The sequence below is a fragment of the Daphnia magna genome, linkage group LG2 (assembly GCF_020631705.1).
Source record: "Daphnia magna isolate NIES linkage group LG2, ASM2063170v1.1, whole genome shotgun sequence".
In the NCBI taxonomy this organism is placed as follows: Eukaryota; Metazoa; Arthropoda; class Branchiopoda; order Diplostraca; family Daphniidae; genus Daphnia; species Daphnia magna.
The window spans coordinates 4,920,592-4,947,101 of record NC_059183.1 but is presented as its reverse complement, the minus strand read 5'-3'; the positions used below and the strand labels follow the sequence as shown (position 1 = coordinate 4,947,101).

General features: G+C 39.4%; 1 protein-coding gene across 2 annotated transcripts; it reads right to left on the bottom strand.

The window, feature by feature from the left end:
* Window positions 1–1,294: 1,294 nt before the first annotated feature.
* LOC116917606 lies at window positions 1,295–25,233 on the bottom strand. 2 transcript variants are annotated; one of them, XM_032923148.2, is made up of 7 exons: window positions 25,057–25,233; window positions 15,165–15,392; window positions 4,867–5,044; window positions 2,571–2,719; window positions 2,379–2,492; window positions 2,069–2,296; window positions 1,295–1,983 (listed from the first exon to the last, which is right to left on the bottom strand). In XM_032923148.2, the coding sequence occupies exons 2-7, from the start codon at window positions 15,390–15,392 to the stop codon at window positions 1,846–1,848; spliced, it is 1,035 nt and encodes a 344-aa protein (XP_032779039.2). In that variant the 5' UTR covers window positions 25,057–25,233; the 3' UTR covers window positions 1,295–1,845. The 2 variants fall into 2 exon arrangements, with proteins under 2 accessions (XP_032779039.2, XP_032779038.2); XM_032923147.2 differs by lacking the exon at window positions 25,057–25,233 and adding an exon at window positions 20,922–21,249.
* Window positions 25,234–26,510: the final 1,277 nt, after the last annotated feature.

Here is a 26,510-nt window from a genome sequence, read left to right as displayed (position 1 = left end):
ATGGCAGTTTTTACAATTTCTACTGCAGACGATCCACTAAACAGTATAGCCATCTATTGATAAGATATCTAGTTTTACTTGATTAATTAAGCCCGACTTCTTGTACAAAATATCGGCTTAGAATTTTGACTTGGAATTCAATAAAATTTTATCAATTTTATTTTCAATAAATCTTATTACAACCAAAATTAAAAGCTATTTCCGAATAACATATTAGTTTTCCACTCAATTAATCGATTTTTTGATAAAACGGAATCAGAGTCGTAAACACTTGGAATCAGAAAAACCTAAAAACTAAGTTTTAAAAAGGGCAGCGCTTTGTTTTTTTGTTTTTTTAACGGGTGGTTTAACGAGAAAACCAACAACTTAATCGAAATCAACGTTCAATTTGGATAATGCCGTGTGATTTTTGTCGAATTTTGACTTTACAGATTTTACAGTTTTGATTATACTGTGTAATTCTTTTTTCTCCAAGACTATAGAAAACTTCGCGAACAGCGGGAGCCGTTGAGTGTAATCAGAGCATATACGGTTGCCGCGATTCAAGAGCAACTACAGCCCAACCCTATCAGGAACTTCCCGAACGGAGTGAGGGCCCCTAGTTTTTTTTTAAGTCAAACGCCATCTAGCGACGAACACAAGCCTAAAATTGGATTTCATTGCTTTTCCTTCGTAACTAAAAGCTAAAAATCGCAAAAACGGAACCATCCACTTTCGCCGTTATGTCAGCTTTACAAAAACACTAGTTCTGGAGCGGCAGCATGACGTATAAAACATATCTGAACTACTCTCAAACTTGTGTTACAACCCTATTACAGCAACGCCATCTATTAAGAAAAATATCGTAAAGAGTCGGTGGTGTACTCCTGAGCTCATCTAGACAAAAAAATCCCTATCGGGAAATTCGCTGTTTTTAGTTCATTAAAAAAAGGTGCAGGCCTATTTATTCTCTGAAAATGGAAATATTTAAAAGAAAATTTATTTCAAAATGCAAGGAGAATGGAGACCTGATTTGGTTTTTTCAGAAAAAGGTAGACATGCCCCTCATGTTTTCCCGAATAAATGTAACATACGTGGGTACAGTTTATATTACAAACATAGAAGGGTTAAAATTCTCCCTAAAGCGAAACTGAAACGATAATTACGGTTTTACAATGGTGCGAATTTAGTCATACCGTCACGCCAATTCTTCGTCGAATGGAATCGTGAATTTCAATAACGGCAATTCTTATTACACTTCGTGTTTGAAGATTTTTGCTTGTGCTTTAATCAAGATAGATGAATACTCGTGACATGAATAATATATCTGTATATTGGCGTTGATGATAGGATGTAATATAGACACATAAACACGCACACATTAATTGTCAGCACGACATTTATAAACATTTATACTATTCTATTTTTTGTTTTCTTCTTTCTTTTTTTTTTTTTAATATTGTTTTATTAATAACGGTGGCTTTTCATATTTATATAGACCTGTCATGACTTATTGATCGGCCTCAGCCAATCAGATTTTGTATCTCTTCCACACGCGAATAAATCAGGGGAAAAAAATCAACACGATTTGGGCGCTAGGATGCACATCGAATAACATATAGTTGCAGGGTGTGTGTTGCATAATCGATTAGCAAAAAAAAAACAAAAACGTGCCAGTTACATATAAACATCATCTTTGAGATTACCGTTGTGTTTTGTCAGCAAACATTGACTGGAGTATTGGTAGAATCATGCGATATCCAATTTAATATGTACATATACACCGACACATATAAAGCTAAAATTTCTTATTTTTTTTTCTTCCCATTTTGTCTGTTGCTTCTTCTAATTTCTTATGATATTTTTTCAAATGTAGAAATAGTTTTCATAGTCGTGGTAAGAAGAGGATCGTGGAATGTGAGCCGTTTCCGATCCGTCTGATGTCGAACTGGCAGATGAGGAACTCTCACTTGTCGAAATGTCCAGACTCTTACTCCATGGAAGCTAAATTCAAATGAAAAAGAAATAAAAACTCGTTCATGATTGCAGCAAAATCAAGCTGGTAGCTTAAAGTAGAATATCAAATTACCCTTCGTCTGGCCATTTGGGCGCTGTTGTCGGGATTGCGTTTAAGCACGAAAGAAAAGTAGGATTGAGGGCTAGTGGCCATATTGGCGTTTGGTGCTGCCGTTGTGCCAGTGCTGCTATTGGCGCTGTTCCCGCAATCGAATCGTGTCTTCCATGCCGTTTGAATATTGAGCGGCAGATCATCGGGATGCAATTTCCTTTCGTGCTCATAGCCCGGGATATTACAAACCTGAATCCAACAATATTGACATGTTAGGTTTCAAGTCAAATGTGCAACGTAAGATCTTGACAGAGGACGAAAAAAAAAGTACCTCGTAGATCGAAAAGCGTTCGATACGTTCACTGTTGTTATGGCAACGCAACAAAAGTTCAATCAGATCGTCGATGGTGGTCCGTTCCGATATCAAAAGACTTTTGTACTGCGACTGCATAAAATCAATCACTATTATTAAAAACCACTACTCTTCAAAACGAAAAAATACAAAAACATTCGAGTACGTTACATTTGGCATGAGGACGCTGTCGTGAACGCGGACGAGGCCACCTCGTCTCATCTGGATGGAGAATCTGGAACCGCCTCGCGGATAGCACGCCTGCAATTCTGCTGGGCACGCATCATCATCGAGTACCAGTAAAGTCCTCACCGGAGCTCCTGAAATGCAAACCAAAAAATGAAACATTAAGAATTGAGAAATCAAATTCTCTTCATCAGCATCTTGAGCTACACAAGAACCAAGGCTGGCCTTATTCTTTTTTTTCGACATCGTTATCTAGCACGACCGTTTCGTCGAAATAAACACATCGCCCTCCTCGACACATTTACTCATCTTGCCTCTCTCTCTTTTTCTTGCTCCTTTCAAACCGTATAATGTTTCTCGAGGTTGGCCGCGCTTGTCGGTAAAGCTTCCCAGGGTATCGAAATTCAATTGATAGCCGAAACGGATGAGATAAATGGCCGTCACGGACATATGCATCTGGCCGACCGAAGGCATCATCACGAGATATAGAACCTTGGCTAATGTCGGAACCAGAGAGGAGTGGTTCACGCAAACTGACCCCGGCCGTCCAGTGCGGCAAATATTATGCGCCGAAAAAAAAAAGTTTATTGCGAGTTTCGGGATGTATGCCGTTTAGCTCTCGGCGCAAACCAAAGTTGAAATGTTTTTTTCGTTTCAACAGCCATGTCAAAATCAATTAAAAAATGATGGGAGATTTTTTTTTTTTTTTTTTACCGTGACGTGATCGTTTTCTTGGCTATTTGACCAAAGTGTTTGTTTTTTTCGTCTCGTTTTCTCTTCTTTTTGTTGTTTTTTCATCGTTCTCATTGTCTCTTTCCATCATCATCATCATGATGGAACGCGTGACTATATGCCAACGACGGCGTCGCAGACATTGGGATGAAGAACGACGCATCCCGACGCTAAACCTCTCGAGGCGATGTTTCAATGCTTCAAATAGCGCATTGTATGTTAATCTCCTTCACGCAAAGTGAACGACCGAAGGAGTGAGGTACAACAAGGAGTTATTCAAAGAAGTGCATATTCTGACTATAATCAGTTGGCTCTAGGGGGCAGCCATATACGTCAGACACCTTAAGGCTCGTGTGAGAAACTTCGCTTCTGCTGTTTTCTTTCGTCGGCGTACATTTCAATTGAGCTTGCGTGATTTTTTACTTTTGATTTTCACGGCCGAATTTAATCACTTTCCGAGAATCGTCATCTGTCCGAATCATTGAACTTGAATTGTTGTGTGTGTGGTGTGAGTCACTTTGATTCGAAGAACAACTCGGAGTGTTGAACAGAAGGCGCCAGGCGAATGGGAACTATAGAAAAACTAAACCACAAAACCCAGTAGATGGAACAGCGGCTATACTTTTTTATTCCGCCCAAGTGCAAACGTGTTTCGTTAAATCAGTAGAAAATCAAACATTTGGAATCATTGATTTATTGGATTCCTTTGCGGCCGAGCGCATGCGGCAATCTGGCCACCCAAACAGCACCCACAAATTAACACCAATAAATCACAGTCTTTATGTTTGCTTCTTTTTTTTTTTCTTTCTTTCGGCGGTCTTTCTATCCCAATTTGCATACGTTGTTTTGCGCTGCTGCCGCTTTGATAAAGGACGGCTGTTCAGCCTTCTCGTTTTACCTCCCACCTGCACGCCCAGTTCACGCACGACGAGTACCGAATTTTTGTTATTGACAGGACACGACGCCAGTTGAATAAAGTAATATCAAATTATCATTTCTCTCTCTCTCTCTCTGCCTTAAACTCCTAGGGAGGTGCAGAACATAATGTTCAAACATCACGACAGCGATGTCGTGACTGGATTCCTTGAAACGATACAAAAGATTCTGTAACCGCCCGATGTACATAGCGCACAGGCAAATTAGTGAAAAAGAAAAATGTAACGCCGATGTGGAGTTGTTAGTCGGAGGAAGTTTGTGTTTTCTCAGCCACTTAACGCGCCATAGATGCCAACTGTCTACTTTAACGAACACGGCAAAAATGCAAAGAGAGAGCGAGAAAAATTCAATTTTTGACATTCCGCATTGGAGAGAAAAGACTCGCATATTACTCCACCCATGAATAATTCTTTCGAATATTTTTGTTTAGCGACCTAACATATCTGAAGGGCTAAATATATGCAAGTGACTCAACAGAAATTGAAAGATAATTTCGAAGACGTCGAAAACCAGCAAGCTGGAGGCTCACTTCTAGAATTCTTTTCCCATTCACAGCAACATTCAAGATTTGGAAGAAAACAAAAACAAAAACAAATGAGTTGTGTCTGTGTACCTGATTTGCGTACTCCAACCTCCATCGTGAGGTAAAAAAGTTTGGGATCGCGATGCTTCATCTTTGCTTTGTTGAGTAGTATCATGATCAATTCCTTGCAGCTTGTCTGGTAGTTGATGACCAGCGTCTTGTACTCAATGTCGGGCCTGAGGCATCGGCAGTAGATCTTCACAGTTGTCTGGAAAAAACCAAACAAAAACAGAGAAAACACAAAATAAACAATGAGATATTACAGCGAGAGAAAGCGCAACATTTTTTTTAACGGCAGATTTCTAACATGTCCGGGGATCGACTCCATATATTAGAGAGGCTCGCACATCCAGCGAGGGAGAGAGCTAGTCGATAATAAGAAAACAACTAGAGAAGATACAAGGTCCTATATAAGTGTGCCTAACTGCCGTGTGATGTCTATAAAGGACTGAGCACACATATATAAATAAGCAGGAGAAAATAACAATTCCGATTCATGTATGTGTGTGACCCCGTCGGGGGGTTCAAACTCCGCTCCCATCAAAAATAGAAGTCTCACACGTACAGGCGTCTGTATAGATGAGGAAAGCTTATAGGCTTGTTGGTAGGCTACAGGTTATATAGTGCATGGCACCATTTGGCTTAGATATATAGACCACCCGGAGTGCGCGACTCCGGTTTTCTATTATTATGTTTTTTTTTCCAGGTGTGTACAACATTTCTCACAGTAGCTGAGAGGGCTACACGCCTTAGAGGATACGGCTCTATACTTGATACTGTTCCGAGTCTCTCATGGCGGCGAAATACATAAGGTACAATCAAAAGAAGAAAAAAAAAAACTATCAGCATCTTGGAGGTCGTACACAAGTTCATGCTTCATATGAAAAGTCGGCATACAAAGTAAAAAAAAAATGAATTAAATATTTTGAACAATTTCACAGTTGGCGATAGGGCGACAATAAGCTACGATATGGGATTATTCGTCAAGTCAACAATATAATGGGATTTGTTATGCAGCCGTTAGCAAGGTATCCGAGGAAAGAGAAGGGGAAAAAAAAATGATGGAAGTCAACGGCCAGACAAAAACAGCCGCATCGTCGACCCGGAAATTTCAAACTGGCAAACGACACTGACCGACCGGATGGCTCTTGTTGTTAAAGTCAATCCTAGCGTGAACTAGATTTATTTTTGTGTACTACCTTCTTTCTTCCCTTTTCAACTAGCCTATTCTAATTCCAGCTAGAAAGGACTTCACAAAAATAAAAGCAAATAATAGACTCTTGCCGGTGGGAAACGCGACTTTGTTTCATAAAAAAAAAAAAAGACAAAATTCTTCTTTCATTATCTTCGTTCTCTTCTGTTTCTTTTTTTTCCATTTGTCGAATTCATTCGCAGATGAGCGGTAGACATTTCCGGACAATACTGACATTCCCGCTATTTATTTCATCGTCTTCGTCGTTTTGACTATACGAGAGACAGTCGTGACCCAAATTGCCTGTGCCTTTCCACATAAAATGGTTGTGTATACGCTGTACAAGAGATTCCAAACAACAACAACAACATGGGAACTATCCCGATGAACTCTTCCGACCACACCTTTGGTTATAGCTCCTGGTTCCCTACACTCAACAGGAAATGGCGTAGGCAGAGAGACGCAAATAAAAAGATGATGTGGCTGATCATTCTCCGCTCCTTTGTTTCTATTCCCAGTTTGTCTTGATGTTATAGCATCGCTAGGCAAACATGTGCGTGCGTGGTTGTAGGCCACCGGTATATATACGTTTCGTTCGTTCAAAAGGTTTGTGGGTCAAATCAAAAGCGGACGGAAACATTTTTGTTTTCTTTTTCTTTGTCATCCCAGTGCCCTATAGCTGCAAAACTTTTAAAGGCATTGTTTGTGCGCCATCGGAAAAAAAAATGTGCGGTTTCCATTTCCCTGGCCTGTTGCGCATTTTAGCTTCGCGTGTCACATCACGATTGCAGCGTCTTTTCTCAGAACGTTTTCCAGCCTTCGCATATATTAGAGACAGCAACTGGTGCATATCCGGCCTGATGAATTTTCAGATGAGATTATGATCGTGTCACTATTTTTTTATTCTTCCGCGGAGGATCGAGGAGAAACAAAAACATTATTTAAAAAGAAAGTTTTTCAAGTTTCAAGAGATAGCGCGCATTTTTCTAAAGGTATCCAATTTCTAATGGGACAGGACAAATATGGCGGAATTTATTGAATGGAGAACTTGTATCGAGTGACTTTGACGAGTGAACAAACAAAGGCTTCACAACAGTGTCAGTTACATCTCACCATCAGAAACGCGGTAGTTGTCGGCACCTTCTAATAATAAAAAAAATAAATAAGGAAAAGCCAAAATTGAAAAAAAGGTGGAAGCCTTTCAAATCATCTTGCGAGTTTTAGAGCATGAAAAATTTCGATTATTTATAGGTGAAAGGAAAGACGGAGAAGAAAGTTTTTGATAAGGCAATCCTATGGTAAATAAAGCCAAAAGGAATCGAAAAACACGTTAGAAGAAAGTTCATCTTCTTACCTTCTATGGTGTGCGGAGAGAGAGAGAAAAAAAAAATATGAATCAATTGAATAGAAGAAGGTACATAATCTAAAAGGGCTCATCTCAACAGTCAGTCAACGGTAAATTTTTTCTTTCTTTTGAATAGCTGTTGCAGACAGCTCCGTTGGACAACACGAAAGGTATAATCGTTTCGGCGAGATAATAATAATCAAAAAAGAAAAAAAAAAGCTCATCGGACGCTTGCCGCTCAGCACGATACGCTTGTGCACGAAATTATGATCACAAAAGGCGTATTGCAGCGCGTCCGACCTGCAAAACAAAATCCGGAACGGCAGCAAGCGCAATCTATTAAAATGCTGATAGTAGCCGTTATTTATTTTTTTTTTTTTTTCTCATCTTTTTGTTATGTTTACCTATTCTTCCAGTTCTTAAAATTACTCGTCCATTCGTCAAGGAGCCATCGCAATAATAGTAAATAATAACTGGGCCAATGAGAAACTCGTGTTTCACCCGCTAGGTATATATGTATGTATACCTGATGTAAATTGTTCTTCCTCCTTTAGGCTTTTTGTTCTCTCGCTTTGTTACATCGAAACGAACGCAGAAATTCAACATAAACACACGCAAAAGATAACAACAATGTTCACTTAGCGAAAATCATCTTTGCGTGTTGAAACTGTCAAAACGGGATTCTTCACGTCAAACATTTAAACCGTCAAGACGCACACATAAACAAAACAAAAAAAATACCAACGTTCATTAACCCATTCGCTTGTACGGCGCACGAACAGACAAAAAATATTGAGCAGCTAAGCAAAAAAAAAAAAAAATAGAGCTCGACGACCTCTAGCCCCGCCACGACCTTACCGTATTTTCCACGCTCATCGGGAGCGTGTGATGTGTGCTATTGTTTTTGTTTTGTTTTTATTTTCCTGGAGAGAGAAAAAAAAAAAGAGAAAGAGATATTGAAAAAAAAAAGAAGCAAAATAAAGGCAACAGATCTCGCTTCCCCGGCATTGTTTTATTGCCCGTGAGTATCGAGCGTTGCACGCAATTCGAACGAAATCGGGTCGGCAAAACGTAGATGCCTTCACTAGGCCGAGATGACGACCCCAAGACAATAATCTCACCCTCAATTTGTCGCTATAAAAGAAGAGCTATTCGCAAAGAAATAAGAATCGAGTTTCACCGCATTAGCTCGTAAACTCATCTGCCGTTTTTTTACTCATCATCAAACGACGGTCGGAAATGCAATCGTTAATATTTTTTTTTTGTCCCCCTCTCACAACAGTTTTTCTATTGTCTCATTTTCTTTTTCTTTCTGGCCTCTGTCGTTTTTTTGTGGTAATGCTCGTCAAATTTCTGTTATTTTCTTTTCACCAATAGAAAAAAGCGAAGGGAGAGAGACATGAAAAATGACGTGAAAGAATTCCAAATGAATTATGGGCCGTTGGTATTCGATAACCAATAGGCTCGTTACAATTGACGTGCAATTGTTATGTCGATTGTGTGTGTACAGATGACGGAACAGGATGATAAAATAAAATAAAAAGGAAAAAGCGGCCGATTTTCCGCCAGGTTGCCGGAACAGCAGGCGGCATCATGCTCCTCTACACAATAAAATGGGGGAACTCGACAAAAACCTTAAGTTAACAATACAAAAAAAAAAAGAGAATGTAAAAAAAAAGAAAGACGAAGATGCCCTTATTCACCACCCCGATGGTGTGTCTTTTGAATTCCAGAAGAGGGAAAGAAAAAAAAAATACCTATAGTCAAGTGAAGAAGAGGTGGGAGGGCAGATGAAAGTCAATTTCTCAAGACTGGAAATAGCTCGCGCGAGCCAGAAGAGAAGCAGCGGTGTCTCGGGGAACTGACTCTTCTTCTTCTTTATTATTATTGTATTGGATTCCGACACACACACACACACGGAGAGAAAGAAGCACCAGGAAATGGGATCCTTGTTAGTAAGCAGAAAATATACAAGTTCTTCTTTTTTAGGTGAAGAGGGGGGCAGCAAAGAAAAAAGGCAGCTTGACGAGCAAGCAGCTGCTCAAACGGCCCACAACAAAATAAATATCATAAATCGACGTCTTTTTTTTTTACCCTTACATACATAACCGGAGTATCTACGGAAAAAAAAAAGAGCACGTGCCCCCGAAATTTCCTGCCTGGTGTCATTTTTAGCAAGAAAAGAAAATGTTCCCTTATCCGTTTCTACGTATATATATATAGACAGAGTCAACAAAAGATATGTGCGTACACCCAAAATATAATCAACTGGAAGAAGAAGAAATTGAAGGAATCTCGAGACGTATACACAAACACAGACGTCCTTCTTATCTCCATGTCTACTTTTCTTAATAACCATCATTTCTCTTCGGCTCAGTATAGACAAGAGTGACTAACGCGCGAGAGAGAGAGAGAGAGCTCAAGATCTTAATTTATTATCGCTGCTGCAGTTTGTTGTTGCTGGCTTTCAGAATTTGTGGGGAGTTTAAACTGGACTATATAGTTAATTGTGTTCTTTTTTTTTTTACCTCATTCTCTCCCTCCCCCCAATGGAAGAAGTTCGATAAGACAAGGTCGTTAATTTTTATGGCGTCACTTGCGATCCAAATTTTGAAAAACAAGAAATTCCTCGCGAGGACGTGCAAGAAAAAAACAAAAATTGCCTCGTCCTTGTCCATTTCCCTTTGTAATTGTTGCTAGTTTTTAAGTTGATGCAGTAAAAACATTGCGGTTAAATTGCAGCATTAAACTACTTCTGGTTTCAACAGCCTTTCATTTCTGCCTTCTCAAATTTCCCGCGTCTCGCTATAATCTTGTAGAAGAAATAAACGGACGAGGGGACTCGTAAACGAAAATACACACAACGTTTCGTCTGACGTTTAAAGTCGTTCGCCAAACAGCCGTCAAACAAAGAAATGGAAAAACCCAAAAAAAAAATAACAAAAAATATCTTAAAAAATTAACATTATAATGGTATAGTGAATATAGTGCTTTAAAAAAAAATTTTTTAAAAAGAAATTTTTTTTTTCAAAAATATTTAATTTTTTCACCAGCTGATGTATTCGCCCAGTATTTTTAAGCTACTGTGGTGACGCACGTTTTTTTTCAAATTGTCGAGTTTTTAAAAGTGTTCTCCTTTTGTCAAACAGATTCAGGTATTCATTTTAAATAGTATATAAAAAAAACCTTTTCGTTGAAAAACAAAATTAAACTATTTTTCGTAACAAATATACTTCCCTGTTTAAAAAAATTAAATATTGATATTAAATAGATTAAAAGAATATTAACGAACTATAACGAAAATTATAACTGAGACGCCTACTAGCAAACAAACGTCTTGTGACTAAAATTAAGGAAAAAAGGGTCCAGCTATGTTGCGCAGCTCAGATAAAACACTGTGCGCGTCCTTTCATTGTCGGGATGCTTCATCTCTTTCCGTCCTCTGACATCCAAATGAACGCTCGGTAAATCATCTTCACGGATGGTATGACGCGAATTCAAAAAATTATGGCATTGATGTGTATATGCAAATCAATTGAAAAGATGGAGCTTCGAAACGGCGGCTGTATCGTACAGCGAAGAAAGTGCATCCGAGATATGATAAAAACAATTTAATGAGCGTACAGATTGAGTAAGAAAACACAAATTTCAAATCATTTCAAAAGAACTTTCACTTAAGAAAAGCTTTTTCTGGAGCTATTATCAACCGCCAAACACTCCCAATTCAATAAACCCTCGTTTTTAATTGTTTCGTGGATAATGCAAACGATTAGAGCACGGTCCAATCATGCAGCAACAACAACAAAAACGAATCCCTTCAGGCAAAATAAACAATTAGATTCCATCAGTAAGCAAATCATTTTCCGGAAATAAACGGGTGGACTGTGGGGTGTTTGATAGATTGGACCGGTTCTTCTCTCCTTTCCTTTTGTCAGCGGCTTTCTTTTCTTCATGTCGCCCGACGTAATGAAGCGGAAAAACGTCTGACATAGTTACGCACTATTACCTCGCATCTTTTATTTCGTTTTATTTTTTATTTTTGAGGGAGGTCCCCAAAACGAAGAAAATGTTTGACAATGGCCCGACCATTTAAGTGTTTGTAATACGAGCAGAATTTTCCATTTGATGTTACACAATTGAATTCCAACACCTGGCCAGTAGCAGAAGGAGTAATAATGCTCTGCAAATATTTGCCCTTTTATTCATGCTGGGCGTGTTATTTGGAGGGAATCATAAAAAATAAAAAGACGCGTCCAAGGCATCCGATTTCTTTTTCCAATTGTCCCGTCAGTCGTTATGCCCCCCTTTTGAATAAATAATAGCTCCAGTTATGCGCAAACACACAACTGGGCACAGGACATCTTTGTTGGAAAAATATATATATTTTAAAAAAAAAGGAAAGAAGAAGGAAGGATGAAAAGTGGTGGCTATTATTTAGAGCTGGAACGCGCAACCGTCTTTCTCGGAGAGAGTCGTTACGGCCCGCGGCTTCAACTGGAAACTTGGCGGTTTTGGAAAAAGCTATTTGCCCTCCACGCAAACGAAATTAGTGGACGGAATGTTTCAGTTGCTATGACGGACGTGCCCGAATATAAAAAAAATAAATAAATAAACAATGGGACAAGAGGTCCGCGAATTCTTGTCGAAAACAATTTTTGGCCGTCAACGACAAGCAAAAGTGATTCAATGCGGCCGACGGGTCAAAATTGCATCACTTTGGGCTGTCCTGTCCATACGTATTCACTTTATATTGGGACCGTGAAAGCTATTCGACAGTCGACTGATGTTCACTTGGACTTTTCTTTTAGAGCTTTACACGCCCGAGGGCCTTCATTTACTCGAGAATTTCCTTCTTCCCTTCCTAGTTTTACCACGTCCGACAAAAGGTAAAAAAAGAAGAAAGGCAACTACAACAACTAGAAGAATTGGAGGCCCTTTTTCTTTCTTTCTTTACCATCAAATTGTTCCCTGGAACTGCTTGAATAGAAAAAAAAAGACACAAAAAGAAAGAAAAAAAAACGACATTCCTCTTGATTTTGATTCTTTTCAAACTACCGTCCACTGCTGTGGCTGCACAGCGCTGCCCTTTTACTGTCGCGCGACTCTCCCATAATAATCCATTCAAATGTTGTCTTCCTATTTTTCTCAGAACGAAATATGAAATTTCAAGTGAGAAGAATGAACAGGAATTCTGCACTAATTTTATTATCCCCTTCAAAAAAAAATAAAACCTACTCCTCCTTTTTTTTTTTTTGCCTAATTAGAGCCAATGACATTCAACGTCTTGTTAGTTCTTACCCCCTGCAGATCAGCAAAGTAAAAAGCTTTTTCCACCCCAAAAAAAAAAGGGAAAAGCAAGCAGCCGAACATCCGTCAACCTTCCAAAGCACCGGTTGATCCATGGCTTTAAAAAAACATTTTTTAAGCAGAGGAAACCAACGAGTCTCTCCACCCACCCCCATTTTCAAACGAGGTTGCGTGTGTAAAGACAGGCTCTTTATACTTAATAAATACCACCGGATAAGATTTTTATGTTATTTTATTTTTTTATCCTGAATGTTTATTTGATGTAATGAAAAGAAAACGAGAGATCCAAAAATAAAAACGCCAGAGGATGAAAGGCAAGACAGGAAGGCGTGCAAGCAAGGGGTTGTTGGTGGCAGTCTCTCTCTACCAATGATATTTTGAAAAAATAAATAAATTCTTCTACACAATAAAACACACACCCCCCCCCTTTCCCGACCGAAAAAAAAGAAAAAAAAAGATGCGCTTGACCAGTCAAGTGAACAGCCCCCCGGAATACCTGCTCTGTTTTTCTTTCCAAAACCCTCGAGTCGTCCTGTTGCTGGATGTGTATATCCACCGGCCGAGAATTTCGTGTTTATTTATTAGGACAGTTAGAAAATCGTAAAGCATTTTACTAAAAAAAATGTAAAAAAAAAAAGGAATAGTTATACTTGTAGTGTAATACGATTTTAAAGAAGGTAAAAAAAATAATAATAAATAAACTTTAAATCCAATCTAAGGATTAAATGGTGATACAAGAGATGGGGTTGTTGCGTAAATCTCGCGAACGGATGACGGTAATTATTTTGACTTGAAAAAAGAAACAAAAGAAAAAAAAAGGAATTTAAACTGGGGTGTTGTTTGTGGCCTCGTACATATATCGAGGGGACGAGGCGTGTCCTTGAATTTGAACGCGCGCCGTGTCACGCCGAAAAGATTCTCTCCGTTCGCAACTTCCAACATCGGGTCAGTGGCGTGCCACTAGGGTCACTCACGACCGAGCTATCAACTTCTTGAAATAAAAAAAAAAAAATCAAATAAAAAAAGTTTGAATGCCAACTGAAATACGACGTCGACGTGCCATGACTTTTCATCGGTAGCCAAACGGCGTCGGCGCCTTGAAGGCGGCATTTTTTTTTTTTTTTTTCGCCGTTGGTTGTCAAAGGCGTAACTTTCGCTCTTCGAACTTGACAGTTGTAAGGGCAAAAAGTAATAAATTATTAACGCGCGCGGGTTCAAATGAAACAGCGAGAACAGAATGAAGAAGAGAGTAATAATCAGCGACCTCTGCACAGCGTCAAAACGAAACGGCATAACCATGAACTTCTTTTCTTCTTCTTCTTATTTTTATTGCATTTCTATTTTCGTGTAATAGCGCCCGATTGGTTGTCTCTTGCCATACATATTTTCTTTTTATTATTTAAGAAGAGAAAAGGAAAACAAATGAACCATCAGAATTTAAAAAAAAAAAAAAAAGTAAAAGGCTCTGCCCTTTTTTTAAACTTCACGGGGGATTCAAATTGAGCTATTAACCGGCAGTTGATGACGATCGAGTCGCGTTCGTGATTTGTTAGCGAATTTTTTTTATTGCTTAGCCTTGATGCGAGAGACCCCCTATCATCACTTTCGCCATTGTGTTTTTTGCAAGCCATTCAAAGCAAGGACGACGCCACGATTTTCAAACGTGTTTTTATCGTAACAGGTTTTACCGCTTCATTTTCTTTCCTTCGTTCGTTTTCAGGGCGCGCGAAGAAATAAAAGCAATTTTTGGGCTGGCCAGCAGCTGGTCAACCTGATGACGTAAAAGGTTGAAATATCAGAAAATGGAACACAGCACTTCCCCGTTGCCAATAACTCCCACAAATATAGCGACAGAAGCTTAAGTAAAAATTCATTTCACAAGTGCTCGGCGAACTTGCATTTCCACGGTTAGAAAAGGGTAAAGCTGCACAAATAGGAATTGATTTAATCAGAGCTCGTGATTAGATGGGCTACCTTTCTACACATTTCCCCTCTTATAGGGTTGCTACTTCTTTTTACGACTTCAAAAGGGGGGGGGGGACCAATGAAATCATTCGTTTAAAAAAAGCCAAACAATCTCTTCCAAAGAAAGGACATACAAAATAATTTTTTTTTTTTTTAGAGTGTCTTGCCTCCATGGGGTTGCGACGAAACAGATGAATTGATTAGGTATATATATACCTTTTACCTTTGCACAAGAACAAGAGGGGAGCCCAAAAAAAGAAAAGGAGAGAAATAAGGTTGCTCCATAATTACCCGCCAAGTCATTTTTCAACTGGTTTTAATGAAGGGAATAATGGTATTTATAAACTAATGGGGACTCTGTTCCTTTTCTTTAAAGAAAAAGAAATCCAGGTTTTTAAATTTTTTATTACGACTCCTAATAGAAGCTACCATAATCATTCCGGCCAGCAGAAGGCAGATATATACCCACCCAATAAATTTAAAAAATTTATTTAAAAAAATGCTGGTTTATTCACGTACCATTGGCGACGGCGGATGCTGGGGCAAATGATGAGACGACTCGTTCAAACTGGTGTAGGACGAAGAACGGCTGGAGAGCGGATCCTGGTTGCTCAACGAACTGCAGCTCATTGTCGAATTGAGGCTGAGCGTGTCGCTTCGTCCTCCTCCGCTGCCTCCTCCACCAACACCTCCGTGATGGCCCATCATTGAGCTCCGGTAGGGGCTCAAGTGAACATGTTTCAACATCTGCACGTACCAGAAAAAAAAACAAAAAATGGCACACACGCATTAGTTATATCATCCCACCAATTTGCTGCTGTCTATTATATTGAGCACAGAGAAAAGATGTTGATTGAGCGAGGATTGTTGAATACATATGGCAGCGTTGGAAAAAGGAACGCACAAACTAAACAAAAAATATATGAAAATTGGGAATCTAATGCGCCTTTCATGCGTTGGTGTTGTTGTCGAGAGGGAGAAAAAGGGACGTGATGGCGTCCGACCCCGTGACACCGAGCCAACTGTGTTCCATCCTTAACCTTTGACCGGCAGCGTCAAGTAAAAAGCAAAAAAAAAAAAACTCTCTGCTGCAAGAGGATGTACGTATAGCCTCTAGTGGATCTTGACGCTATGATTGCGCTCAAGCCCTCAAGCCATTTTTCATTATGACCAAAGCAAAACAAAACAAGAAAAAAGTACAGCGTGTATATATACGTGTGTTAGGTAACCGGCGAAGTAAAGCTTACTTGCGACCGAGAGCCGCTTATTACACACGCACTACTGAACACTGTGGGGTGGACTTCCGGTCCAGGGGGCGATTTCCATGTGTCGGAGGGACGCCGTGTGCAGGAATCATAAGCAAAACCACAAAAGAAAAAGACCTTGCTCCTCTCTTGCTACACTTAAGTAGTTGTTAACTATCACGCTTGCGCTTTAAGCCATCCCCTTTTTTACACACATCTCTTGTATAAACCAACTAATTGGAAGCCCAGATGATGACCTTTTCCTTTTCACATTCAAGGATTTTTTTTTTCTTTTTGTTTTTTGAAAAAAATCGGAGTCGCAGTTGAAAACTTGATGAGGGGAGAGAGGAGAACCGTGCCGAGACTACTGAAGCTTGTTAAAAATATATTTCTTATATAGTGGAACAACACGGTTTTCGAAAGTGTTTCGGATGCAGCAACACATAAACCTCTCCCTATGTACACCGTTCCTATACTCCTTACTAAACAACTAATTATCGCCTTCACGGGCTGTATATTACAGGGAGCTCCTTTTTTTCTTTCTTCAAATCGTTACAAAGATTCATTCTGTGGAAAACTCGTGTTCTAATTGGATTCGCTGTTTGTCGACATCAGAAGAAAGTTTTCAATTTCCTTCATTCGTTATTCAGATTTGAGGGTTGTTTGGGGTGGAGGACGACACAGAAAATATGCACAACAATACGCGGCGCGGCAGTTTACAATTGCGACACGACAATAACAGCAATGATTGTTTGGCCTCTTGTTCCACCTTGGAGTTTTGACATTTGTTTGGACAAAGTTTTGACATGCTTATTTTTTGTTTCCTCCTTTTTCTCATGTCACAAAAGACACACAAAAAAAAACTGTTGTATTGTACAAGGAAGGAAGAACGTGAGGATTGTGCTGTCCGAAAAAAAAGAAAACAAAATGGCTGTTGTTCTCCCCCTTCGTGACACACATCACTCATCAACTATTGCCACCCACTTCCTTCTTCGACTTAAGTTGCAGGAATAATCTTTCCCCTGATGTACCAATAAAGGCCGACCTTCAGATTTCAACCATCACAAATAGACAATCGGACAAGATTGTGTACAAGTCGCAAACAAGAAGAAAAAAAAACGCCAGCATTTTTTTTAAAGAAACAAAATGAAACGTCCTTCAAGAATTGTTTGCCTGTTTTTATCATTCTCAATTTTTTTCTGTTGTCGTTCATCCTGTCGGTTGTTCTTATCCAGCCAACAGATCCCCACCCTTCTCTCCGGATGCGGGTCCTCCTCATCCTGATGGCTCCGAGGGGTTGGGCGCACCCCATGTGCCACCGAAAGAGATGCAAAGCTTTATCGGACAGGAACATGTGTTAGGCGTTAACACGGCGGCGTTGAAAAAACTGACATCCAAGACCTTCCGGTTTGACATTTTTTCTTTTTTTTTTTGGCCCCTTCTTTGCGACGATGAACGGCTCCTATAGTTCCTTCGCTGTTTTTTTTTTGTGTGTATCTTTAATAGACGGGAAGCCCACGTGCACGATTTTGTACCGTTTCGAAAAATAGGGGATGACAATCTGTTCAGATCAACTTACGAGCCGATGAACGTGCCCTTAAACATTTACAAAAGAACATTTATTTTTTAAAAAGCTACGTCTGTTATGGTAGGTCTTTAAGAGATATAAGAAAAAAACAAAACAGGATGTTTTGTTGTCTGGGTACATAGGCCCCACGAGCGTCGGGACCGTTCACACTGTCACACGATAATCAATTTATCTGTGTTCAAACTCGTCTAGCTTCGTTGGTGATCGCTTAAATTTCTCTCACCCCCAATAGACTCCACCCAGGTTTTTTGTGTTATTGTTTTCGTTTGTTATTGTTGAACATTTTTTTTAAACTTTCCCTCGTTTTTTTCTAACACGTGCATGACGTATATACGAGTCTCTTGCCGATCGTTCACTCTCACTTTTGCATAGGCAAAGACACGATGACAAACGAGAAAAAACTATCCTAAATTTTTTTTTTTCGTTTTCATAATCGACGTCAAAAAGTCACTAGACAAGTAGACAGGTTCATAAAAAATTACGAAATAGTAGGGCTTTCATTTTTCTTTGTTTACTCCATTTTTTTTTGCCTTCATTTGTTCTTGTTAACGAAAGAGAGAGTTTTTAAAATTTGTTTTATTTTTTTTTGCTAAAATAAAGTCACGTTTTTTCTTCTCCCCTCTTTTGTTTTCATTTTTTTCCCCCCAACCCTACCGTATATTTTCAAGCTATTGCGATCAAGGGTATAGTAGTAGGTCCGAGTAACCCAAACCCGACCCTATTGAAACCTCTTCGTGATTACCAACAGCTGACCAGCGACCAGTTCGTAAGAACAAGTCCCAAAAAAGGGGGAGACTCAAATTGCAGTCAGCCCAGAGGGTGGCAAAAGAGAGGGGTACCTTATTTCTTTGTTGATTGTGATGTAACAATGTCCACTCGAAACAATTTCACTATCCACCTCAAGTTTAAATGACCCCCTCGAGAAATGACCTTTAAAAAAAAAATGAAGACTTTCAACAACAAACAAAAGAAAAATAGAAAATCGCGAGGAATATAAAAACTGAAGGGTGAATCGTTTCCGCATCGTTTTCAACGCATCCGAGGCAGCCTTGCACTCGATGGCAAACGCATTAAACAGCATATATCTAACAATAAGGTATCAGTTAACGGGCGTGAGACGCTATAACCGCCAGAAAACCTCAAACTCGCGTCCCATTTCTCACGCGAATCTCGCGGTTTTCAAAATTGTAGTCGCAACTTTGGTGTGTGATGGTCACTTTTGCTTCTAGTTATTATTCAATTTCGTCGGTGTGAGTTTGGGGTGACAAAACAGAAGAGGAGGATCTTCTTTCAAAACCGCATTCAGTCTCTTCCATGTCAATGTCACTACATTTTTTTTCTTCCACCCCCTTTTCATTTTCTTATTCATTCAAAAAAAATAAAAATAAGGTGGTTGTAGTGGTGGGTGGCAGTCGAAACAGAAAGGGGACTCTGTGACCGAGTTTGTCTCGGTTCCGCTGAGATGATTCCGAAAAGGGACCCCCATTTCGGGAAAAAAAAAAGGACTTGATGTAAGTTGGTGGGGGCGAAGTTTCTCATGATGAGGAACATCATGACATACGCATAGACACACCCCCCGAAACATGTGCTGCACCCCCGTTTATTTCCCACCCCAAAACGTACTAACCAGCTTATAACACACACACACAAAAGACAAAAGGAAAGAAGAAAAAAATGGTATAGGTTATAGCCTATAATGTGTGACGAGGACATCTATTCCCACGGAGCAGGTCCCAACAACCTGTGTTACGTTATTGGTTCACCACCGCCCAAAAAGCCCCGATCAAAGGGTTCTTTTTAGTTTTCTTTTTCGAGACCCAGTCACGCGTTTCTAGCGATTGTGATCAAACAACTATCCCGCAGACAAAAGGCATTTGAAATAAAAGTAAACATCTGTTTACCGGGTTATTGGGCTTGTTCGATTCCACCCATAACAAACAGTATGGTAAACGTCAATATCGATGAGGGGGGCATATATCTTTTGCGGTCAGAATGAAAAATGGCCACTAGCAAAAAATATAAATAAAAAATGAACTACAAGAATCCCAGATGGTCCGGAAGGAGAGATACACGGATGGATGATTTTTTTTTTTTGGGTCCGTACTATTCCCCCTTTAGAAAGGGAAAATCCAAGAGCACAAGTACAAGAAAAGAGTTTTCTGGTCTATACGATGTGAACGGAAGTTAAATGGCTGAGCAAGGAAATGGAACGATCCCACGGACGAAAAACAAGATGAGTTTCCCTCTTTTCATTTTTTTCTTCTCACTACATGGGGCGAAACGATGTGACGTAGAAACCGGACCTTCAACGAGGCACTTCTCTTTCAACAATAATAAAACACGCCGCAGCAATTTTTTTCCCTGTACAAAAAAATCTCATAAACGAGGTGGGTATAGTATAAGAAACATGAACGAAAAGAAAGAAAAAACAAATCGACTAAAATGAGACAAGGACAATTTTTTGTTTTGTTTCCCCTCTTTCTTTTCTTCCATAGATGCGTGATACCCACCACCATCGGTCACGGCAAACTCCTCGAACGAATTACACACACACACGTGTGTGTATCATGACGATTTGTAATTATCCAATCGGAATTTAATAGCTCACATCCTCAAAAGACTCATTTAATATGATGAAACACAGAGAAAACCTTTGATCCATCAGTCATTGCTCGCAGTAGTTGGCCCCATCATCTTCGTTATGCAAATGGGACTATAGAGAACGCATCGTCAATTTGGACACGAGTACAAACGGGCAGGAAAAAACAAAACAAAAAAGGAGACGTCCAACATCGACAAGGTCGTTCACAGCGCAAAAAAAAAGAAACTTTCGTCATTTTTCTTTTTCATTTTTCCCTGAACAGGTTTTGAGAATAACAAATTCTTTTTGGGGTCGTTCAACAAATTTTTGAACGCACGAGCCAAAACCGAAAAAAAACAAAAACAAAGGCAAACGAGATTCTAATTTTATCAGATTTTAACGACCGACGATACGCTGTCGATAATGGCCAACATACGACGTAATTTGAGACGGGTCATTTCGACCCACAAAAAAAAAAACATGTGATGCAAAAATAATAAAAAGATAAATTGATAAATCCTTAATTGATTTAAAAACCCGTTGGCAATTGAAAAAAAGTTTTAGTATCTAAACTGCGATTGGATGACGTTTCGTTTGAGTCAAAGGTGTGCACGAGCGTGTTGTGCAACATTGGCTCATATGGCGCGTGGGAGTCGCTCAAAGAAGATCCCTTTTTACGGTACCAGGAAACGACTGTGACGACGTCGGCGTCGGTGGCGACTCACGCGGGACACTTAAAAGAAAAAAACCTACGCTTTTTTTTTGTCTTTCTCAATAGCCATCGATGACGAATTCAAGCGCAATTAGATGGCACGAAAACAGGCGGATGTGAAAGAAGAAAATCAATTCGACAAATGACTCACCTTGAATACTGAATCTCAATCCAAAATCCACAAATAGCAAATATCAATCAAATATTCAAATTTTCCACTGGATAAAAATTAAATGCGATAATTTCAAAAAAAAAAAAAAAACTGTTGCACTTTGGTCGCACTATTTTGTTTAATTTAACGGAACTTTTTCTTTTTGTTCTATTCAAATTGGCAGAAATTCGGGAGTGTCGAGTAGCGTACAGAAAATTCGATACGCTTTTCGAATTCAAACGAAAAAAAAACAACTAAAAACAAGGAGACGTTGTTGAAACAGAAAACGAGCGTGAGATTGGGAGAACCTTTCGGTAGCGTGGCTTGCCAGCGACTGACTAGTGAACGGAAAGGAAACGGGTCCTATTCGCTGTTCCAATGCCCGGCCCCATGACAAAAGTGGGTGTGCGTAGTTCCAGCACCCTTAACTTTTTTTTTTTTTTTTTTAAAGGGCTCCTGTGCCCAGTCGGTGTAGTAATGTTTAGCCTGGAGCATCATTTCTCACAACAACAAAAAAAGTATGTAGTTATTTTCTTTTGTTTGTTGAATTTTCTTCCCCCCCTTCCCGTTTTTAAATGTACGGGGGCCCAGTCCGTATATCTTTCTATACATGCACCATATTTTACACGTATCTACCTGTTTTCTGGAACTACTGAAACCTACGATGACGTCTATTTCCGACAGAAAACAAGAAAAAAAAAAAAAAACAAAAACGAAAAGAAAAACCAAAAAAATGAGCATTTTCGAAAAAGAAGAGCTCGACGCCGAGGGAAAAACAAAGTCATTTGAAAAGAAGAAAAATTAAAATATACGGTCGAAGCCCGTCCAGCACATCTTCATTATGCAAATGGACTAACAACTCAATAAAAATGGTAGCATCAGCTTTTGCCTTTTTGAAAATGCCCCCACAGTTTCACCACTAGAAAAAGGCTAGCAGCTTAATTGAAACAACCCAATTTTTTGGTTTTCAAATCATTTTTTGTTTGGCAAAACAATTCAGTAATGAGCGCGCGGCTCTTTTATTTGTCCATGTCGGTTGCAGAACCTTCGTCTTAATGTCTTAACAACCAACCAGAGATCAGGCAATAGCAGTCACACATTCTTGTCATTTTGTAGACATTGAAATTCCAAAACTCTGTCGACTCGGTCATAGAAATTCGTGTGAAAAAAACAAAAAAAAAACAAACGCGTGATGATGATTGCGTGGTGACGCTTTTTATAGACCTTATAATTTACATATAGTCTTCTACAGCACACCATAGAAACAAGCAGAGACTCTGGGAATGGAGAGAGCACTTTGGGTGTGCTGAGGAATGCGGCAATGAGGTCGGCAAAGGTGAGTGATTATTAGAATAATGACACGACGCGACCGAATAGGCGACCAACGACGCCACTCCCTAGCGCGCTAGCACAGGACGGTTTGTATCTTGCCGTGTGTGCGTGTAAAGGATTTTTCTTTTGTTTCTATTTCGTTTGGTTTAGGGCGGCTTCGGCACCTGTATACGCTCGATTACGATTGCCGACTTCTTTTTTTTTTTTTTTTATACGACCACGGGCTATGAAACACTCTCTCGATGGCTGACAGCAAAACAGGAAAAGGAAGGTTAAAACAAAACAAAAAAAAGGGACCGACTTCTTTTTTTAGGGGGAGGGTTTCAAACGTAGGTAGAACTCGATTTTTGATTTTTTTTTATTTTCTTAGTACCTTTAAAAAAAATTGCCTAAAGGCTGCTTTTGTAGGGGGGGGGGGGACGAAAAGCTATTAGTTTTTTTTTGAAAAATATGCAGTGGCTTATGTAAGGTGACAACAATAGGCTGACGAAAGATTCGAAATCGACGACTCGTTTATGCAAATTTTTCGCGCTGCCAGTCGCTTACGTCAGCGAGAACACGGAACCACAACATTGGGAAAACATATAGCATCGTCGGGTTTATATCCCATTTCGTTAGTGTCGAAGAAAGTCAAATGAATTCAGTGTGGGGCGGTGGGTATATCCTGGAAAGCGTTGGCCATTCAATTCACATTCAATCACTGCTACAAGCAGTTAGTCATCAATCCTTGACGGATACACGAAACCCCAAAAAACAAAACATGTAAATCTTAAACAGGGTATATAGACACGTATGGAATATACTGAATCGATTAGTGGTTATCCTCCCTCATGGTTTTGCCTTGTCTGTACGGATACCTTTGATTGACTAGGGCTTTTTATTTCTACACTTTTCCTTTTTCCTGTTCTTTTCTCAATCCTTGCTTCTTTTTTTTTTGTCTTCGTCTGGTTGTTAAGTCTGCAGTGTACCGTATCCCGTTATGCAAATCAGATTGCATGTGCGGTAAGCTGTTTTCTATACCTCTTTTCCTACAACAACAACAACAAAAAAGAACAAACCATAGGCTATACGGAACCCCAAGAAAAACAACCGAGGCAAAAAGAAAGAATATTAAACTAAAAGTATCTACCAGCTGAGAGTACAACACCAGCAGCGAATGTGATGCGGGCGTCGCTCATCGTTCATCACACGAAAAAAATTCAGTCCAAAAATATTACTGCTGTTATTTGTTAAATTTACTCAAAAAATAACAAGTAACAGAAATATTTCTTTAAACATTCATAAAAACTGTTTACATTATGCAACGTTTCATAAACAACAAACTCGGAGTTTTTTCCCTTTTTCTTTTTCAAGTTTTTGTTTCAAGTGCTGCAACTCTCCGAATACATTAAGCACAACAGATAGACGTATATACAGCATAGAAATATAGCAATAGAAACCTTCAAGTTAGGCTACTACTAGCGTCTTTCTCAGAGGGTTGTGTTTTGGGTAAAGACATCTCCAGAAAATCACAATGTTGATGTGTTTGAAGAAAAAGAAAAAAGGAAAGGAAAACGATCCACAACGTCTACTACCCCGCACAAGTCCAAATCCTTTAATTTACGTCCGTACATGTCACATAGCTTGTATTGAATTTGAATTTATTACACGCATTATACTATAGAAATATTAGCCCTACCCATAAGATTGCGTCAAGAAGACTTAGAAGGGTGAAAATAGAAATCCACCTAATTCTTGCTGTATACTGCAAACTGGTTTGTATAAAAGATAATCGGCTTATCTCGGGACTCACCCCACTCAAAGAGGAAAAGAAAAAAAAACAGCTGTTGAAAGCATTTTCCCCCATACATTTATTGATTCTGCTTATACGTACATACACGTAACCATGGACTTGATATCCATAGAATTGTTGTATATGACGTAATGAATGTAATTTTTAAAAAATGAGGCAACTAAACGAAATGAAAAGATGAATTCAGAGAAATTGAATTCAACATCAAGTTAAGCAATAGAAAATGAAATGCCCTGAAGATATTCAAGTACATGGCAGCACGTGGTTAAAAAAAAAAGTCCATCCATAAACGAAGGGATACGTCGAGAGGAAACGAAGGCAGTCGAATAAGGAGAAATAAAACCAATTATGAATAAGACGGGACAAGAGCATTCTTGCGTAATAGACAAGGATGTAGACAAGTAGCACGCACTTTTTTTCTTTCTCTTAAAAACCAAAAACCGAGTTCATCCGGAGGTCGCGGCGCAGCACGCAACGCTAATGCACACGAGACGAGTATAGTTGACCGTTCATTATTAACCATTCTACGACATCCGGAGTGTGTTAAAGGAGGGGGGAGGCCGAGCTTTTGTGCGCTCACGTGCCCGCAAGTTGACCAAAAAAGATTTTCACCGAAAAAAGAAAATAAATCGGCCGAGAAACGAAGGCGAACAGGAAACGAAGTTAACCGAGAAATATACGGGCCACTATATGTCGGTTGGACGGGCATACGAACAATCCTCCCCACTCCCAAAAATCAAAATGATGGAAAAAAACAAAACAATGAAAAGTGAACGTGCAAGTAATGAAGCGATTCCGGTCCCGAAGACAAATATATAAATCAAAAGTTATTTTTGGACATGGAATTAAGTTGAAAGACTTTGTATATAGGAAAACTGCTGTCAGCTAAACAGTACAACTCGTTCTACTACACAGACCCTTTACACGACTTAATAATAATAAAAAAAAGTTAAATAAAAGGGGGGGGCGTAAGTGATATAAGAAATGATATTAGAAACCAATGAAACGTACCGGAATGACGACACGAGGACCCAGTCTGGATGTCGTTGGTTCAACGCGCCGACAGTAGATTTGTTCGTATAGATTACGACCGCCGCTTTAGACTGCTGTTGAATAGCAACACTAACAAATGTGTGGATGTCATTCAGGCGACTAATAACGACTACACAATAGCAAAAGTGTTTCGAGACTGAGCAAATATTGAACCTTTTCTTTTTTTCTTTCTTTCCTTCTGTCTGAAAAAGACCAGAGGTGAGGGTTTGTAAAAGAGAAAAAGAGTGGGGGCACGAAAGCGAAAGAAAAAAGGTGTTTCGACGGTCGATGATCGCACACCTTGATGCCTATCCGGCACGTCCGCCGAAGGCATCGTCTGTTTTGTCAAATACGTCGCTCTTCCTCTTCTCTTCTCTTTTTTTTTTACCTTTCGTTCTCCATTACTTTTCCTTTTCTATTTCTTTTTTTTACCTATTTACTTTATATATACGTTTTGATAAAGGAGAAGGAAGAGTCTATACTTTTGTTGTCTATGTGTTTTTGAATAGATTCTCGGTCTGGTGGGCCGTAAAAATAGCAATGTCATAGCCCCCTCGACGAATGGAAACAGGATTTATTGCTGCCTGTTTAACATCAATGCTTTAAAGCTACTGCCCACATTCCTCTCGTTCAACACTCAACAATCACAAGCGGTTAGGAAGCACAAGGACAAGACTAATCTATCGATACCTACACGTGGTTTGAAGTCGATTGATGTTTCTGCCTTCGAACTATTCCCAAACATTATTTCAGGGTGGAACTATCGATCTGGGAAATTTCCAATCTGATTGGATGGGGTTGAATAATTAATGATGACGAGACTCGGATGTATTGATTGCGATAAACAGCTGGAGATGAAGGACAACAGATTTCTCCCTTTTTTTTTTCGTTTTAGCTTATTGTGGCGCTCCTTGCGGGGAGACAAAGCGAAGGAAAAGGATTGTTTGATGCAAATGGACCTTCAGTCAAACTAATTGATTTCCTTGACTCGTATCTGTTTGTAGGAGCTCCGGCTGGCCGTGGAGTTAACCGCACGCCTTGAATCGACAGGAAGCACGCAGAGCCCATTCAAAATGTTTCAAGATTTTCTGTCTTGGTCCGTGTGTCCTACCTCCTTTCCCAACCTCGCCCAGTTCCGCCAATAACCGTAGCCTTTTAGCGCAGTAATCGATTTAGCCGTTTGATCCATGGATAAACGACTGCTGTATATGAAAGGAGACCGCGGAAGAGACGAGCATTTCTCTCTATAAATCACCATAAATTGAAGTAGCGCATTCAAATGTCAAGAGTCTGCTTATCATCATAAAGGCCGCACTATATTTATAAGCTGTTCCCAGTGCCAATAAACAAAACTATCACATTAAACGATAAGATAATATCAGAGCAAGATTTAGAAGAGGCTCACAGAATCTTGGGTTGCCAATTTAGACCAT